This window comes from Natator depressus, chromosome 1, assembly GCF_965152275.1.
Source record: "Natator depressus isolate rNatDep1 chromosome 1, rNatDep2.hap1, whole genome shotgun sequence".
NCBI classification, from domain to species: domain Eukaryota; kingdom Metazoa; phylum Chordata; order Testudines; family Cheloniidae; genus Natator; species Natator depressus.
Genome location: NC_134234.1, coordinates 107,372,328 through 107,388,575, shown reverse-complemented (window position 1 = coordinate 107,388,575; position 16,248 = coordinate 107,372,328). Strand labels below are relative to the sequence as shown.

Here is a 16,248-nt window from a genome sequence, read left to right as displayed (position 1 = left end):
CATAGCACCAGTCTCCTCCCTCCCAGTGCTTCTCAACCAGCACCAGTGAGCACCTAAACCAGTTCGGTTTCAGAGTAGCAGCCATGTTAGTCTGTATTCGCAAAAAGAAAAGGAGTAAACTGGATATAATTAACTTAGGCTTGAATAAAGACTGTGTAATGACACATTCACTCCCAAAGTAAAACTATTTCCCCATGTTTATTCCCCTCCCCCCACTGTTCTTCAGACGTTCTTGTCAACTGCTGGAAATGGCCCACCTTGAAAATCACTACAAAAGGCCCCCCCCCCCCGCTCTCCTGCTGGTAATAGCTCACCTTAAGTGATCACTCTCATTACAGTGTGTATGGTAACACCCATTGTGTTCTGTTCGCTATGTATATAAATCTCCCCATTGTATTTTCCACTGAATGCATCCGATGAAGTGAGCTGTAGCTCACGAAAGCTTATGCTCTAATAAATTGGTTAGTCTCTAAAGGTGCCACAAGTACTCCTTTGCTTTAAACTAGTTTGGTTAGCCTAAACTACCCAGGGAGCAGAGAGAGCCATAAGCATGGGTTGACCAGCTGAGCTGGCCCTAGAACATTATAGGGGCTGAGGCCCAGCGACATGAGCCATTAAACCTGAGTCCTTTTCCCTGGCCCTGGGGAAGGTAGGGAAGAGAGATGTTCTGAGCTGGGCCACCTGAAGGACACCCCAGGAGGCAAGACTCAGGAAGATGAGGCACTAAAGCTACAAGCTCCTCCTTTCCCTGGCACATACGGAGAAAAGGAGGTTTTGAGTGGACTGCCTAGAGCAGTGGTTTTCAATTTGTGGACCCCTAAAAAATTTCAAATAGAGGTGCAGACCCCTTTGGTGCAACTAATTTTCAGCAAATGAACTGGTCTGTTTCTCTCTAGACTTGTCAAATTTCAGCATTTATAAAGTGTCTGATTATTCTGCTGCTAGTTCTGTAGCAAGTCTTTGTTCACTGATACAATGAAAGCATAACTACAGACTACACTGACCTCTGTGTGCATACTGGATAGCATCCACAGAACATTAATATATGAACTAATTTCACACCTGAATGTCAGCAAGAAATCAAAGTTATTTTTGAAACTACCGTTTTTTTTTTAAAAAAAGTGGAGCCAAACAAACAAGTTATGGCTGACAAAATGTAAGACTGAAATTGAGAAGTAAAACGGAAATCTGAAGAGCAAACAGTCAAAGATGCAGAAACAAAAAAGTCATTCTTTAAATAATATCATCACAAGCAGAAAGTCTGTGAGACAACTAGTAGGTTTGCTGGACTAGAGGAAGTAAAGGGAACAATTAAGATAAGGACATTGCAGAGAAATTAAATTGATGCAAAGAAGTCACTAAGGATGATATTGGGGAGATACCTAATCAAGATCTACTCTTTTCAGTGAGTGATGATGATTGAGATATTGGAACAAATGGATTAAAAAGTAACCAGTCAGAAGGATTAGCCAAGAAGAGGTTACTTACCTTACAGTAACATGAGTTCTATGAGATGTTTTAACTCTATGGGTACTCCACTATAGGATGTGCATGCGCCCATGTGCTCTCGACCAGAGAATACCCAATCGTGTCCACAGGCCTGTACCTGCGCAGAGCAGTGCCTCATGCCTCCTTACAAGGGCATTTAAGGAGGTGTGGACCCACCGCCATTCGTCTCCTTTTCGACTGCAAAGCTGAAGACTCCACAGCAGATGGAAAAAAAGGGCGGGAAGTGGAGCATCCATAGGGACAAAACATCCTGAAGAACTCAAGTTAGTGTGAGGTAAGTAACTGCTCCTCCTCCTTTCAGTGTATGTCCCTGTGTATGCTCCACTGTAGGGGACTCTCAAGCAGTATCTAATTGAAGAAGGGAGTGCTGAGGAGCCAAGTCCAGGACCGCTTGGAAGACTGCCAAAGGTAGTATCATCCCTGGAAGCAGGTGAGTTGGCATAATGCTTTGCAAAGGTATGAATGGTCTAGCAGCAGAGCTACAGATTTCTGCTGTGGAAATTTCTTTCAGAAGAGCTAGAGATGTGTAGTGGGCCTCGTGGAATGTGTTGTCGCTCTGAGGGGGCTGCATACCTGCAGATTCATAAGAGTTTAAGATGTAGCCTGAAACCCATTTAGATAGAAATGGGCTTATCTCCACACAAAGGTTATAATTTGAAGAGAGGATGAAGAGACAACCTCAGAGATCTGAAAGGTCTTAGTCCTATCAAGGTAGAAGGCACAGACCCTTCTGACATCCAGTGTGTGAAAGCTGGTCTCCTCTCTGGAGGCATGTGGTTTGGGTAGAAGACTGGTAGGCAAATCTCTTGGCTAATGGGATATTCCGAAGAAATCTTCAGGAGGAAATGAGGATGGGGACACAGTGTGACTTTGTCTCCATATAAGATGGCATATAGTGGGTCAGCCATAAGAATGCCGAGTTCTCCCATTCGTTTGGTTGATATGACAGCTATGAGGAATGATGTCTTAAGGGGGAGGGAGAGGAGAGAGCAAGTAGCCACTGGTTCAAAAGGAGGCTTCCTCAGGGCATTAAGAACCAGGCTGAGGTCCCACTGAAGCGCCGGAGGAAAAAGGTTGTGAAGACCCTGGAGGAATCTGGCTGAGGTAGGATGGGCAAAGACTGAAGCCATGGATGGGTGAGTGGAAGGCTGTAATGCTGGCCAAAGGCACTTTAATTGAGCTTACTGATAGCCTTTGCGTCTTTAAGTGTAACAGACAATCCGTGATCGCAGAAAGCAGGACTCTGAGGCTTGAGAAGATGGAAGAGAGCACCAGGAATAGAAATACTACCACTTTTGAAGGTAAGTTCTTTTGGGCACTAGAGGTCTCTTACTGGATAGGAGGACTGTTTGAACTGCAGTAGAACAGGTTAGTTCCATGCTTGATAACAGGAGCCAAGTTGTCTGATGCAGGGAGGAGGGGCTGGGATGGAAGTGGGTCCCTAAATTCTGTAACAGGAGATCCTTCCTGAAGGAGTCAGAGAGGAGTTGCAACTGGGAGGTGAAGTAGGTTTGAGTATCACACTTGTCTTGGCCAGGCCAGTGCTATGAGGATGAGCCTCACTCTTTGCTGACACAGTTTGAATAAAGTCTTGAGGATCAGAGGTAGAGAGGGGTTAGGCGTACAGCAAAGTAAGGTGCCATGGTGTTATCAGAGCCTCTCCCAATGAATTGCAGCCTTAAGCCCCTCTTGGAGAAGAAAAGGTGACATTTTGCATTGTCCAAAGTGGCAAAGACACTGCTGAGACATCCAAAGTCTGGAAGATGCTGCGGAAGACAATGTCTTTGAGTTCCCATTCATGGTCCTGCCAGAAGCATCTGCAATTGCAGCATGGAAGCCTGGTAGAGAGAGACTGCTGAAATTTCTAACTCCACAACCTTAGCGCCTCTGCGTAGAAAGACTGGGATCTTGCTCCACCCTGTCAATTGATGTAATACATCGCTGCCCTGCTGCTCAGAATTACTCTGATGGAATAGCCTTGTATAAGAGAGCAGGCAAGCATACCATACTGCTCTTAACTCCAGGATGTTGATATGGGGCGTAGCCCTGGATGTAGTTCGCCCTGCATGGTAACCCCTTGAAGATGGGTTGCCTGTTCCAATAGAGAAGTGTCTGTTGTCAGAATCTGTGTTGGTGGAAGCTGAGAGAAGGGAGTTCCCATGGAAACCTTCCAAGGGTTCTTCCTGTGTCAGGGAGTCTAGAATCTTCTGCGATAATGTGATACATTTGCAAAGGCTGTGTCTGCTTGGAGTATACACTGATCTTAACCATGTTTGAAAACATGCGAGATGCAGACTTGCATGAGGTTCTACAAATGTGGAGGCTGACACGTGGTCCAAGAGTTGCAGGCAAGTCCTTACAGATGTTTTTGGACTGCACTGTACCATCAAGATTAGACTGGATAGTGTGGAAAACCTGTATTTGGATAGGTAGGCTCTGGCTGATAGGGAGTCCAGGGTAGCGCCTTTATAATGGTTTTTTTTTTTTTGGTGGGGGTGGAGGGGTTGGATTGCAGTTAGAATAGATTTCTTGTAACTGATGAAAAGGCCCAGAGGTTGGAATAGGTGGTGCTTTGGAGGTTGCCTACTGAAGCTGTAGGTCTGACTGGCCTCTGATCAGCCAGTTGTCCAAGTATAGGAATACTGCCATGCTCCAGTGACAAAGGCAAGCTGCTATGGCTAAGAGGATCTTTGTAAAGACCCTCAAGGCCATGGAGAACTCGAAGGGGAGGGCTCAATATTGGTAGTGATCTTATCCTATTACAAAGTGTAGAAAACACTTGTGGGAATGGTGGATGGCTAACAAAGCAGACATCTTGTAGCTCAAGGGCAACAAACCAATCTTCCAGATCTAGGAATGGAATAATGGTGGCTAGAGTCACCGTTCCAAAATGCTGTGCAAGGATGTAGTTGTTCAAATTCCTGAAGTTGAGGATTGGTCTCCACATTCTGTGCCTCTTGAGGACTAGGAAATAGCTGGAATAGAACCCTCTTCTGACAAACTCGAGTGGTACCAGTTCTATCGCCCCCAATAATAAGAGACTGTACCTCCTGTTGCAGGAGCTTCTCATGAGAAAAGGAGAGGGGGTAGAGTGGAAGTGTATGGTGTAACCCACTTTGATGACCTACAAAATCTATTTTCTGAGGTGATATGTTCCCAGGCAAGTAGAAATTGGGGCAGGCAGTTTCAAAAGCTAGGCTGGATGGAACGACTGCACCACATAGAATGTGGTGGAGGAGGCTGCTCGATGCCCTCAACCGAGGTATCAAAACTGCCTCTTAGAGGGAGGTGCAGACTGGATAGTTGTAGAAGCAGGTGGACTTCTCTTTTGGGGTTTAGGCCTTCTCCTGAAGGGCTCCACAGTTTGGAGAAGGCATGATGGTATTGAAACAGCCTGGATTGCTGAATGGTTTGAGATCTGCTAAAACGTATTTATGTTGCAGGGACAAATTCCCGGAGACCAGAGTGTTGCCCTGGAGTCCTCAGGGTGTGGAAAGAGGCATCCAGGTGCTCAATGAAAAGCTTGTGCCCTGCACAGGGAAGGCCGTCTATGGTGTTCTGCTCCTTTCTCATGAGGCGAGAAGACTGAAACCAAGATGTTCTTCTCACAATCACAGTCATGGTCATGGATTTAGAGGCCGTGTCATCAGCATCTAGAGCAGCCTGCAGACAACTAACTGGCCTTCAGAAATGAGCGACAGAATTTGGTCTCTCTGGTCTTGTGGCAAGTGTTCAATAAAGTGTGTGAATTTTGAGTAGTTGTTGAAATCCTATTTCCATCATCAAGGCCTGATAGTTGGCAATTTGAAATAGAAGAGCCGATGATGAGTAGTACTTCCTGCCTCGTAAGTCCAGTGTTTGGACTCCTTATCCAGAGGAGAAGGTCTAAGGCAAGTCTGACTGTTCCCTTTGCTGGCTATGTCCACCCTGAGGGAAAGGATGGGAAAAAGGTGCTCCATTTCCTTAGGTGAAATATAATATTTTTTTATCTGTCCACTTACAGGTGGGTAGAACTGTGGCAGGTGTTTGCCACAGAGTGTGAGCGGGAGTTAATAGTGCCTCATTAATTGGAAAAGTAATCTTTCCCTTGGGATTGATGTTAAAATACTCAAAGAGTGCTGGGACTCCTGGCCTTCTTCCATGGGGATCAGTAGGGAATTTGCCAGGCACTTCATGAGGTCCTAGAAGGCCCTGAAGTCATCAACATATGATGATGGCAGTGGCATAGTTGCCTCCTCTGGAGAATGAGGACCAGCTGGTTGAGGAAGAGAGACCTCTTCAGTCTGTGATTCTTGCTTCTTCTGTGTACCATCTAATACTGACAAAGTGTGTGGTATTGGAGGAGATTGGTTCATCAATACCGGAGGGTGATACGGTATTGCTGGGAGTTGAAGTTTCTTTTTGGATGACATCCTGAAGAACTGTTCTTCAAAGCGGCTCTGTGATTCCAGCAGGCACAGTGTGGAGGGGGAGTTTGGGGGGCGGTGTCACCAAACAGTCATAGTCCCAAGACCTAGGAGGTTTGGTCAGTTCTGGGAAACCCTCTTCATTAAATGGGCTCATAGGAGCATGATGGTATGGTACAGAAGTGGAGTCCTGTACCAAAAATCTCACAGTTCATAGTATCATCCCCAGAACTAAGTGGAGGGCAGGCCTCATGTATTGTTGCCAGTACCAAAAGACTGGAGGCTCAAGTGAGAATTGGCTTACAGGCGCCAGGGCTGTATTGGGGAGGGGACTGTGGTAGACCTCTTTGAAATGAGGGACTCCAGTTCATCCGGAACTACGAGGTGCTGTGTGGACAGGAATCTGGAACGCTATGGAGGGCTATGACAGTCAATGGCCAAAGCCGGGGTCAGTACCAGAGTGGATATCAGGAAGTAGCTGGTGAATGAAGAGTTCCCCGGATCTTCTCGGACCTCGGAGTTATGGTAAGATGATGGTACCTGAGCATGTGGGGTAGGTCTGTGTGTGTTGCGATGCCGAGGTGTCAGATGGTACCAATGAAGATGGCGGTCTGAGAGTAGAGGGCTTGTCCATGTGGAATTTTTTATGCAGTACTGGTGCCTCAGTGGCATCCTTTGAGGGATGTGAGGTCTCCTGATAAGTCTTTTGGGGTGACCCACCCCCCTTCTTTGTCTCCCTGCTTGGGGAAAATATGCTTCTTTTTCCGGAAGGTCTTTGTGTCGAGGGCTGCTGACAAGGTTCCAGCAGACACTGGAGTGGCCTGAGATGTTGAGGCTGATGTACTGGGGCAGGGGAGGGAAAAGACACATCTGGAGCTAGGAGGAGTTCAGCATAGTCTCCCTGTCTTTCTTGGACCTGACTTTGAACTCTAAGTAGACCATTGTCAGGAAAGAGTTCAAATTTAGCTAACAGCTAAGACAAAAACCGCAGAACAAGCAGGAATGTTTCAATAAGCATTCAGTAGCAAGGACATGGACAACTGTAAACAACTGATAAGCTTATATGGTCAATGCCCGCCCAGTAACTCAGCTCTTAGAAAAATGCTAACTCTCCCTTCAGAGCCCACCAGATATCTGTAAGCACTAATCCCTACTCCCCCACCCCGCCTCTTTCCCCCACAAGGTAGCCATAGATGCTTGATGCAATAAGATGACCTCTATACATACGTACTGTTCTTAGTTTTATCTTTGTTCGGGGCTCTCTGTTGACTTGTAACAATGTCTGTCTCTGTATGTACAGATAAATGCAAATGAATTGATAAGAGAATGTATATAACTGGCCACTATGACACCATATCTTTGAAGCTGCTTGCCAGTCTTCCCAGTACCATGAATAAACCCCCTTCAGTATTGTCTGTGCTTGCCTGATTCTTGGGGAAAAGAATCTTTTTGCCTAACACCATGCACTTTGAAGGAATGTGGGATTCATCCAAGCACCTCAGGCAACTGGAGTGTCAGTTGCTATAGGGAAAAGACCTTTGGCAGGTCTGATAGGGTTTAAACCCGGGATTTTAGGCATAACCAAGAGGATCTAGACACTAACTTCAACTTCTAAGGGGTCAAACTACTCCCTCCGCCCCCCCACCCGCAGAGCACAACCAATAAAATAATAATGAAATAAAACCAATGAAATAAAATAAGTAAAGATTTCACAGGGAAAAGGGAGGAAGCTGAAAAGAGCAGACACCAAATCGCTCTGTCTTGAACAGCAGGCAGTTAAGAAGGAGCTGAGTAGTGGCGGGCACACGCCTCCTCATATGGCCTCGTAGGGAGACATGAGGCACTGCTCTTCACTGGTGTGGACCCTTGGACACTATTTTGTATTCTCCGGTCAAGAGTGCATGGACGGGCACACACCCTACAGAGGAGCACCCATAGAGACATATACTCAAAGAACTAAGAGTTCTCAAGAAACTTAGAGTAAAATGGCTGAGCTGCTTCTAAAAATATGTAATCATTAATATCAGCTACTATACTGGAAGGCTATGAGCAACTAATATTCTAACTATTAAAAAAGAAAAAGGCACTAATGGTGATGGTAGGATTTACAGACCCATGATCCTTACTTCAGGAGAATAAGTAGAAATGATTATTAAAATTAGAATAAAAAACCCACCTAGATGAAAATGATAATGGGAACAAATAACTGGTCATCACTGTGGATAGTTCACTGAAAAACATCTTCCATGCACACTGGTGGTCAAAAATAGCAAACAATATTAAGATGTATAAAGAATGTAATAGAAAAATAACTGATAATTTTATAATACTCAGAGTCAATGGTATGCCCTAACCCGAAATACTGTGTTCAGTCCTGGTCATCTTATCTCAAAACAGATATAGTGAAAACAGAAGGGGTTTGGGGGGGGGGGGTGATGAAAATGTCTATAAGCATACAGAAACTGCCACAAGGAGAGATTAAAAAGACTGAGACTCTTTAGGCAAGACACATCATAAAAAGTATATAAAATAACATTTGGTATAGAGCAGGTAAATGGGATGATCCTATTTACTCTCTCTCAATATAAAAACTAGGGAACATGCAATTAAATTTAAAAAGGCAATGTATTTAAAACCTACAAAAGGAAATTCTTTTTTAACATGGTGCACACCCTGTGGAACTGACTGGCACAATACACCATTGAGGCCAAAAGTAGAGCAGGTTTCAGAAAAGGATTACATAGTTATATGGCTAATGAGACCATCTCCCGTTCCTAAGGTCATGGAAAGAGAGGGAAAGTTATTCCATAATTGTGCAGGATTTTTTGTGATTTCCTTTGCAGCAGCGCTACTGGCTACAGACAGGATATAGAACTATATGGACCACTAGTCTGATCTGATAGGAATTATTATATATTCTTAAAACAGCTGGCAATGACCTTTTATTTTAAAATGTTTCACTGTGAACCCAAATTACTTCTGAGATTTTGACGTAGCCAAATTAAATGTTTTTAAGTACCTGTAATTGGCTTAGTTGATTCTTCAGTTAGTCCGTTAGTATTTTACAATTTATGCATTTATAATTTAAATGACAAATTACATTTGTAGAATAACCTGACTGAACCAACACAATTCATCAATACACCACAGAGAGAGATAATAAAATTATATATATTTGTATATTGTTGAGATTTCACTGCTGTACAGCAACTGCCATTTATTTAATATTACATCTTATATATATTCTGTTTATGAAATTCATTTTAAAAACATATGTTCTGGTAAATAAATATTCTTGGAAGTCCATTCAGGTTTGCATTGCTTTTCTGCCTTGTGATCTTGAGCCATTCTCAGAGTCAAGAGACAGTTTGGCTTCATCAAAACCAGAACTATTACAATGGCTATTGTCTACTCTACAACACAATGTTTGTCAGGGTGATCTATCCCAGTGCCCCAAATTCAGATTGTGTTTCTTAATAGCATCTCTACAGGAGTTGCTGTGAGGAACACGGGCTAATATGAGCTAAAAGAACTAATGAAATCATACCCATTCGTTTTTTCTGGTCCAGCAAGAAATGCCCAGTGTGCCAAGACTCCAAGCGAACCTGAAAGAAGGTCCCCTTGTCCGCCACATCTTCGGCTGCTTCCTTCATGACTGCATACAAGTACTACAAAGAAACGAAAAACAAAGGGTCACATATACTTACCCTCTGTTTACGTGACATACTACCAGGGCTGTGAGGGCTGAGGAAACACAAGAAATGCAAGGTATGCTAGAAAATTTCTTCTCTGAGGAGAGACATTGTCAGGTTAGAATTTACTTTAAAGAAGACTTCATCTCCCACTTTAAAAAAAAAAAAAAACATCTTTCAATGATTAAAAGCAAAATCATGTAAAAATAAAACTTATCAAGTATGCAGTTTACTTTTTCCATTTCTCTCAGAATGGAAAATAGACTCTGCATCTAGCCAATTTCACATGTAGGTTTTCATGCACTATTAAATTTTATTACCATAATGGCCAGAAGCCCCAATAGGACTGGGTCTCCACTATATGAACCATTGTACAAACACAAAGCACACCATAATCTCTGACCTGAAGAGTTTACAAATCTGAGAAGTGAGTTACAAGGACAGAGCAGGGGAAAGAAATATAATTAGAAACCAACCAACCAACTTGTAGTGTTTGGGTTGTAAATACTGCTTGGAATTTTTTTTTTTTTTTTTAATAAAACCTACATTGTGGGCAAAATTTGATCCAAGTATCCCTTTCAAAGGTCATAAATAATTATCAAAACACTCAAACATCTTACGGTATCTGCATTAACTGTCCCAATAAAAGGAGGTACGCAATTTTTTAAAAATTAACAGAAGATTAGGGCACAGAAGATTTCTGGGTCTCTTAACACACTGTAAATTCTCAGGAGAAAGATGCTTTTGAAAATTTTACCCACAGTCCTAAAAGTCATTTAGGAGCCAAAGTCCCATTGAACATTAATGAAACTCAAGCACTTTGGAAAATGAGACTAAGGTTCTTCTGAAATTTTTACTTTGTGTGCATCATATAGCGGACACCATATAAATTACATTAATACCCACTCAGTCTATAGAGACAATGCTTAACATGAAATGATTGAGAGAACAATTTTTTTGTAACAGAACCCCTGTAACAAGTTTAATATCGGAATCTAGCATCCATCACGCACTTCCCACAAAAGGTTGTCTGCAAAACTAATTATATTTTATAAGAATGAGGAGAAATTATTTCAAAGCGCTGTTAATGTTCTGTTAATGTAGGTATAGAAATTTAATTTTCCCATTACCTTAATTTCTGCAACTTTAACTTGGCCACATTGCCTGTATTTAGAACTGTTTATTTTTGCCTTTCCTTGTGAAGTGTGTAATGAAATAGTTCTGTTTGTTGTTAAATGTAAGAAACTATACAGTACGTGCACCCACAGTCATGTTATCACCATTGTAGAAGCCACCTAGATGATAGAGCACTGGATTGATAGTCAGGAGACCTGGGTTCAAATACTGGCTCTGCCACTGGCCTGCCAGTGACCACGGCAAGTCATTTCATTTATCTGTTCCTCAGTTTTCCCATATATAAAATGGGAATGATACTTACCCTCCCTTTTATAAAGTGCTTTGAGATCTACTGATATACTATATAAGCAATGGGTATTACTATTTTTATAAATGTTAATTGTGACACCTTTATGTTGCATTACTTTGGGGGGGAGCGGGGGGGGAGAGAGGGAAGAGATTGCCTGTGCTTAATAGGTTCCAGGTAGCATTTAAAGTTATTTTCTTATGGAGGTGGGGGAAGGGGCAAGTTCAGACCTTTGCAACTGAGATTTTCTTCTGTTCTTTGTCAACAGTGTTACTATGGAAAGGTTAGGTCACAGTATTAGATTTTGCATTTTTACTCTGAAGGCACCCAGGTTCATGAAGTGAATTCAAGATAGTCTGAGCATGCAAATAGTTGAGCTGTAATCTAACTCCTACTGCCCACAGGATCACTTTCCTCCATTCGCCACATATTGAGCTGCAAGGGCTCACAAAGCAAATAAAAAGAAAACAAAATGAATTCAGGCGCATCCCCTCCTCCAGGCAAACAACCAGACTCACCCTCTTCTCTCTTTGGGCAAGGGTCACAAAGTCTCTCCCAGATCCAGAACAAAAAGAATCTGTCCCAGCAGGGAAACAATTACTTGGGACAGCAACCCCTGCTCCAGTTCTCCGAAGTCCACCTCTGGGTCCTGGCCTTGACTTCCCCAAGACCCCTGAACATTATTGTTCATCTAAAATACCTGAGCTACTCTCACTTGAATTTTCTGCAAGAGGAATCACTGAGCCTTTTTATTTAGAAAGTGGGGCAATTTACATGAAAAACTGGGGAAATTTATTTGCACATCTTTAAACAATAGCATTTAAAATCCGGTTATCACAATCACACCCTTTCCAGTTCAGCTCTAAGGCTGTACTCACTCTCTGTTGGTGGGTGTGGCAGAGAAATATACTATGAGCCTCCCTCTCTCCCCTGCCAGTTGTCTCAGCAGTAATCCATCTGGGCTCATCAGGCCAAGCAACTGTGCTTTGTTGGTATCATCGAGAGGGCATGGATTCATTAATCACTAACAACATTTTAGCAGATGCCACCACAACATGCCCGGAAGTTAATTTTTCAATCACTCCTCCCTCCACCTTTCCTCTACCCCTGCCAAGATTAGGTTGTGGATGTGTTTCTCAGTGCGTACTATGTGTGTGTCAAGTTTCAAAGGGCAGAGGGTTTTTTTTTATTAGCTGTGTGACAAAGGTATATAGTTTTGGGGAAAATCTCTCTAATTCTGCTATTCTGAAGATAATATCTCACAGAATTTTCACTGGAAGGTCTTGAACTCTTGGCAGGAGGCAAGATGGAAAATCCTCTGTTCAAAGCTTTTATTTTGGCCATCTGAATGGCAGCTGAGCACAAGCCCTGCTTATTAGCTGTGTGTCACCATCTGCTACTACCTCACAGCCTCTTAGCCTTCTAGTCAGTTCTGAATTGTGCAGGAGGCAACTGCTCTTCAAACTAAGCCAATTATAAAAGAAAACTATAAAGTAAAAGATTTCTGGAAGCCTCATATGTACACATCACCTAGAGGGTAAACAAAAGCAGACCCCACACCCCCACCATAAGCAGAGATGATGGGGCACAAATCAGTGAGGAAGCTTCAAAGCAGCAGAATTCCATGTATGTAACTTAAATAACGGGAAAAAGGTACTATCATCCTCACAAAAGTCTTCGTCTTGGAGACTCAGTAACTCAAGATATGCTTCAAGATAAAAGGTTGACACACTGCAGTAAGCGCATTGCAAAAAGGAAAAAAGGCTGATGACCAGTATTAAGACCTGTGAACTTTTTAAATTAAAATAAATAAAAAAGAATGAAATACTTCCAAGCAACAACAGGCAGCATAAACTGACATCCTCCGAGGCTCTGCCAGTCTATGTCTTTGTGATGCTTTTTCAAAAATTTGGCCAGTTCAGTTAGAGTCCTCTTTGACCTTCCCCAAAGGAACTGTACGGCACCTTGTCTTGGAAACAGGTTCTGCAGTACTAAGAATTTAGATCATGGCTCTTCCCCAGAGGCCAAATCTAAGCAACAGAGCTTTGTAAAAATGGGCAGGGACGACCATGTGGATGACCTTCCATATACCTTGCATGGAGCAGTGGCAGCTAGTGGCAATGGTGTTGGTCCATCACAAGATAGAGGTGATAAAACTGTTATTAAATGACACAGAAAAGAATTCAATAAATATTTCTGTTCTGTGTTTGGAAAGAAGCAGGATGGTGCACTTGTATCATACAAGGATGAAGTACTTTCCAGACCATTACAGAAGATATTAGACAAGAACTGCAAGGCATAAACATATTAAAATCAGCAGGCCTGAATAACTTGCACTTGAGTCCTAAAAGAGTTGGCTGAAGAGATCTCTCACCTGCTGATGTTAATTATAATAAACCCCGGTATACTGGGGGTACTTGTGGCACCTGAGAGACTAACAAATTTATTTGCGCATAAGACTGAAAGAAGACTGGAAGAGTGCTAATGTGCCAATATTCAAAAATGGCAAGCACGATGATCTGGGTAACTACAGGTTGGTTAGCCTGACATCAATCCCAGAAAACATAACAGAAAAGCTGATATGGGATTCAACTGATAAACAATAGGAATATAAATTAATACCAATCAACACTGCTTTATAGAAAATAGGTCCTGGCAAAGAAACCCGATTCAATTCTTTGGAGAAATTGTAAATTTGGTTGATAAAGGTAACTCCATTGATATAATAAACTTAGACTCCTTGTGAAGTGTTTCACTTAGTATATCAAGACACTCACTATAAAACTGGAATTATACAATGTTAATGGAGCTCTTGTTAAACAGATTAAAAAATGGGCTGACAAATCTAAAAAAGGAGTTGTCAATGGAGAATCATCATTGAATGGGGTGTTTCCAGTAGAGCTCTAGCTATAAGCTCAACACTTATTCAACATTTTTATCAATAATCTGGAAGGAAATATAAAACCACTGCTGATAAAAATCTGTGAATGACAGAGGTTGGCAAAAAGGTAAATAATGAGGACAGGGTAGTCATACGGAGCAATCTGTATCTCTCTGTAACCTGGGCCCAGTCAAACAAAATGCATTTTGATACAGCCAAATACAAAGAATGCAGGCCACACCTACAGAACAGGGAACTGTATCTTGGAAAGCAGTCACTCTGAAAAGGAGCCACAGTGGACAAACAAACAAACAAACAAACAAACATGAGCTCCCGGCACAATACTGTGGCAAAGTAGGCTAATGCGATCCTTGGACCTATACCCGGGGAGAAGTGAATAGAAGTACGGAGATTATTTTACCTCTGTACGCAGCACTGGTGAAACAGATCCTGGAACACTGTGTCCAGTTCTGATGCCCACATTTTAAAAACAATGTTGAAAAATTAAAGGAGTACTTGTGGCACCTTAGAGACTAACCAATTTATTTGAGCATAAGCTTTTGTGAGTACAGCATGCATCCGATGAAGTGAGCTGTAGCTCACGAAAGCTTATGCTCAAATAAATTGGTTAGTCTCTAAGGTGCCACAAGTACTCCTTTTCTTTTTGCGAATACAGACTAACACGACTGCTACTCTGAAACCTGTTGAAAAATTGGAGATGGTGCAGAAAAGAACCACAAAAATTATTTGAGGGATAGAGGAAATGCCTTACAGTGGGTTACTCAAAGAACTCAATCTGTTTCTTATCAAAAAGATGATGAAGAGGTGACTTGATTACAGAGTGTAAGTACATTCACAAAGAGATAACAACAGGTATAAAGGGGATTTTTAGTGGAGAAAGGTATAACAAGAACCAACGGCTGGAAGCCAAAGCCAGACAAATTCAATTTAGAAGTCAGGTATAAAATTTTAACAGCGAGGATGATCAACCATTGCAACGAACTACCAAGACTAAATACCTTTCTGGAAGATTGGCTTTAGACAAACACAAGTGATTGAGTTCAATACAGGGATAACTGGGTGAAACAAAGGCCTGCATGATACAGTAGGTCAGATTAGGTGATCTAATGGTCATCTTCTGGCCTTAAACTCTATGAGTATATGACATGAGATAATTTGGAGCAAAGATGATCAGCGGTTCAATTGGTCTAGTGGACCTGGTTCATTTCCTGGCTCTGCCATAGACTTTCTATGTGACCCTAGGCAAGTCACTTAGTCTCTCTTGTGCTTCAATTTCCTATCTATAAAATGGGCATCTCCCTACCGCACAAAGATATACTGAGGTTAAAGCACATTAAAAATTGTAAGGTGCTCAGATATTAAGAGGGCACATAGATAGGAACCCTCAGGCCCAACTACCATTGCCAAAAAGTTTTGAACTGAAGAAGTTCCTATTCTGTAACACACTGGGTGCTAAAAACCCAGAGTGAGACTGGGTTTTGCTTAGAAAAAAGCAAAAAAAGGTTCTCAAAAATTCCAAAAATAATTTCATCATTTTGCTAATATCAAACATGGGTAATTTCACCCTAAAAATCAGGAAGTTAAGTGAAAACAGGAGGTTATAAGTGAGCAGTCTTACTTATAGCACTTGCTGTTAAGGGCATGATATAATCAGAAAAATCAAAATGCATGGAAATATTCAACACAGCAAAACTCAGGTTATTCATAGTATGCCATCAATGCTTGATTTTTAAATGTTAATCAGGATGATTAGGTTAATTTTAGATATTCATGTTCATAGTTTTTTTAATTTTTATTTATTCATATTTTAAAATGTGAAAAATGGGCAAGTTCTAGCTATGACCAAATGCATAAGTAACACTGGTAAAGATAATGACTAGTGTAAAGATTTAAAGTGAAATATGTATAACGAGACCAAGACATGAATTCAGAGTTCTGCTGTAGCTCACGAAAGCTGATGCTCAAATAAACTGGTTAGTCTCTAAGGTGCCACAAGTACTCCTTCTCTTTTTGCAGATACAGACTAACATGACTGCTACTCTGAAACCTATTCCTGATTATGCTTGTCTAATTCCTGTCTGTAATACGTCAGGCAAGTCGCTTAATTTTCTTTGTGCTTGTTTCCCCATCTACAAACTGCGCATAATGCCTCTTACCCACCTTCTTAAAGTAATCAGAGATCCTCAGATGAAAGGTGCTGTAAGTGCAGGTCTCACATACTGTCTGGCCCCAAACAGAATTATATTTCTTCCAAATGTTTCTCTCAGACAACATCAGTTTTCATACATAAATCTTACTTGGCCGCTTCAGATAGCT

The 16,248-nt window shown here is 41.9% G+C and overlaps 1 protein-coding gene across 3 annotated transcripts in view; it reads right to left on the bottom strand.

The window, feature by feature from the left end:
* NAXD (NAD(P)HX dehydratase) overlaps nt 1-16,248 on the bottom strand; it is an 80,787-nt gene that overhangs the window by 4,032 nt on the left and 60,507 nt on the right. For all 3 annotated transcript variants that reach the window (XM_074963653.1, XM_074963663.1, XM_074963642.1), the window contains one exon: nt 9,463-9,583. In XM_074963653.1, coding sequence (XP_074819754.1) covers nt 9,463-9,583 — 121 coding nt within the window. The remainder of the gene's footprint in view (nt 1-9,462; nt 9,584-16,248) is intronic.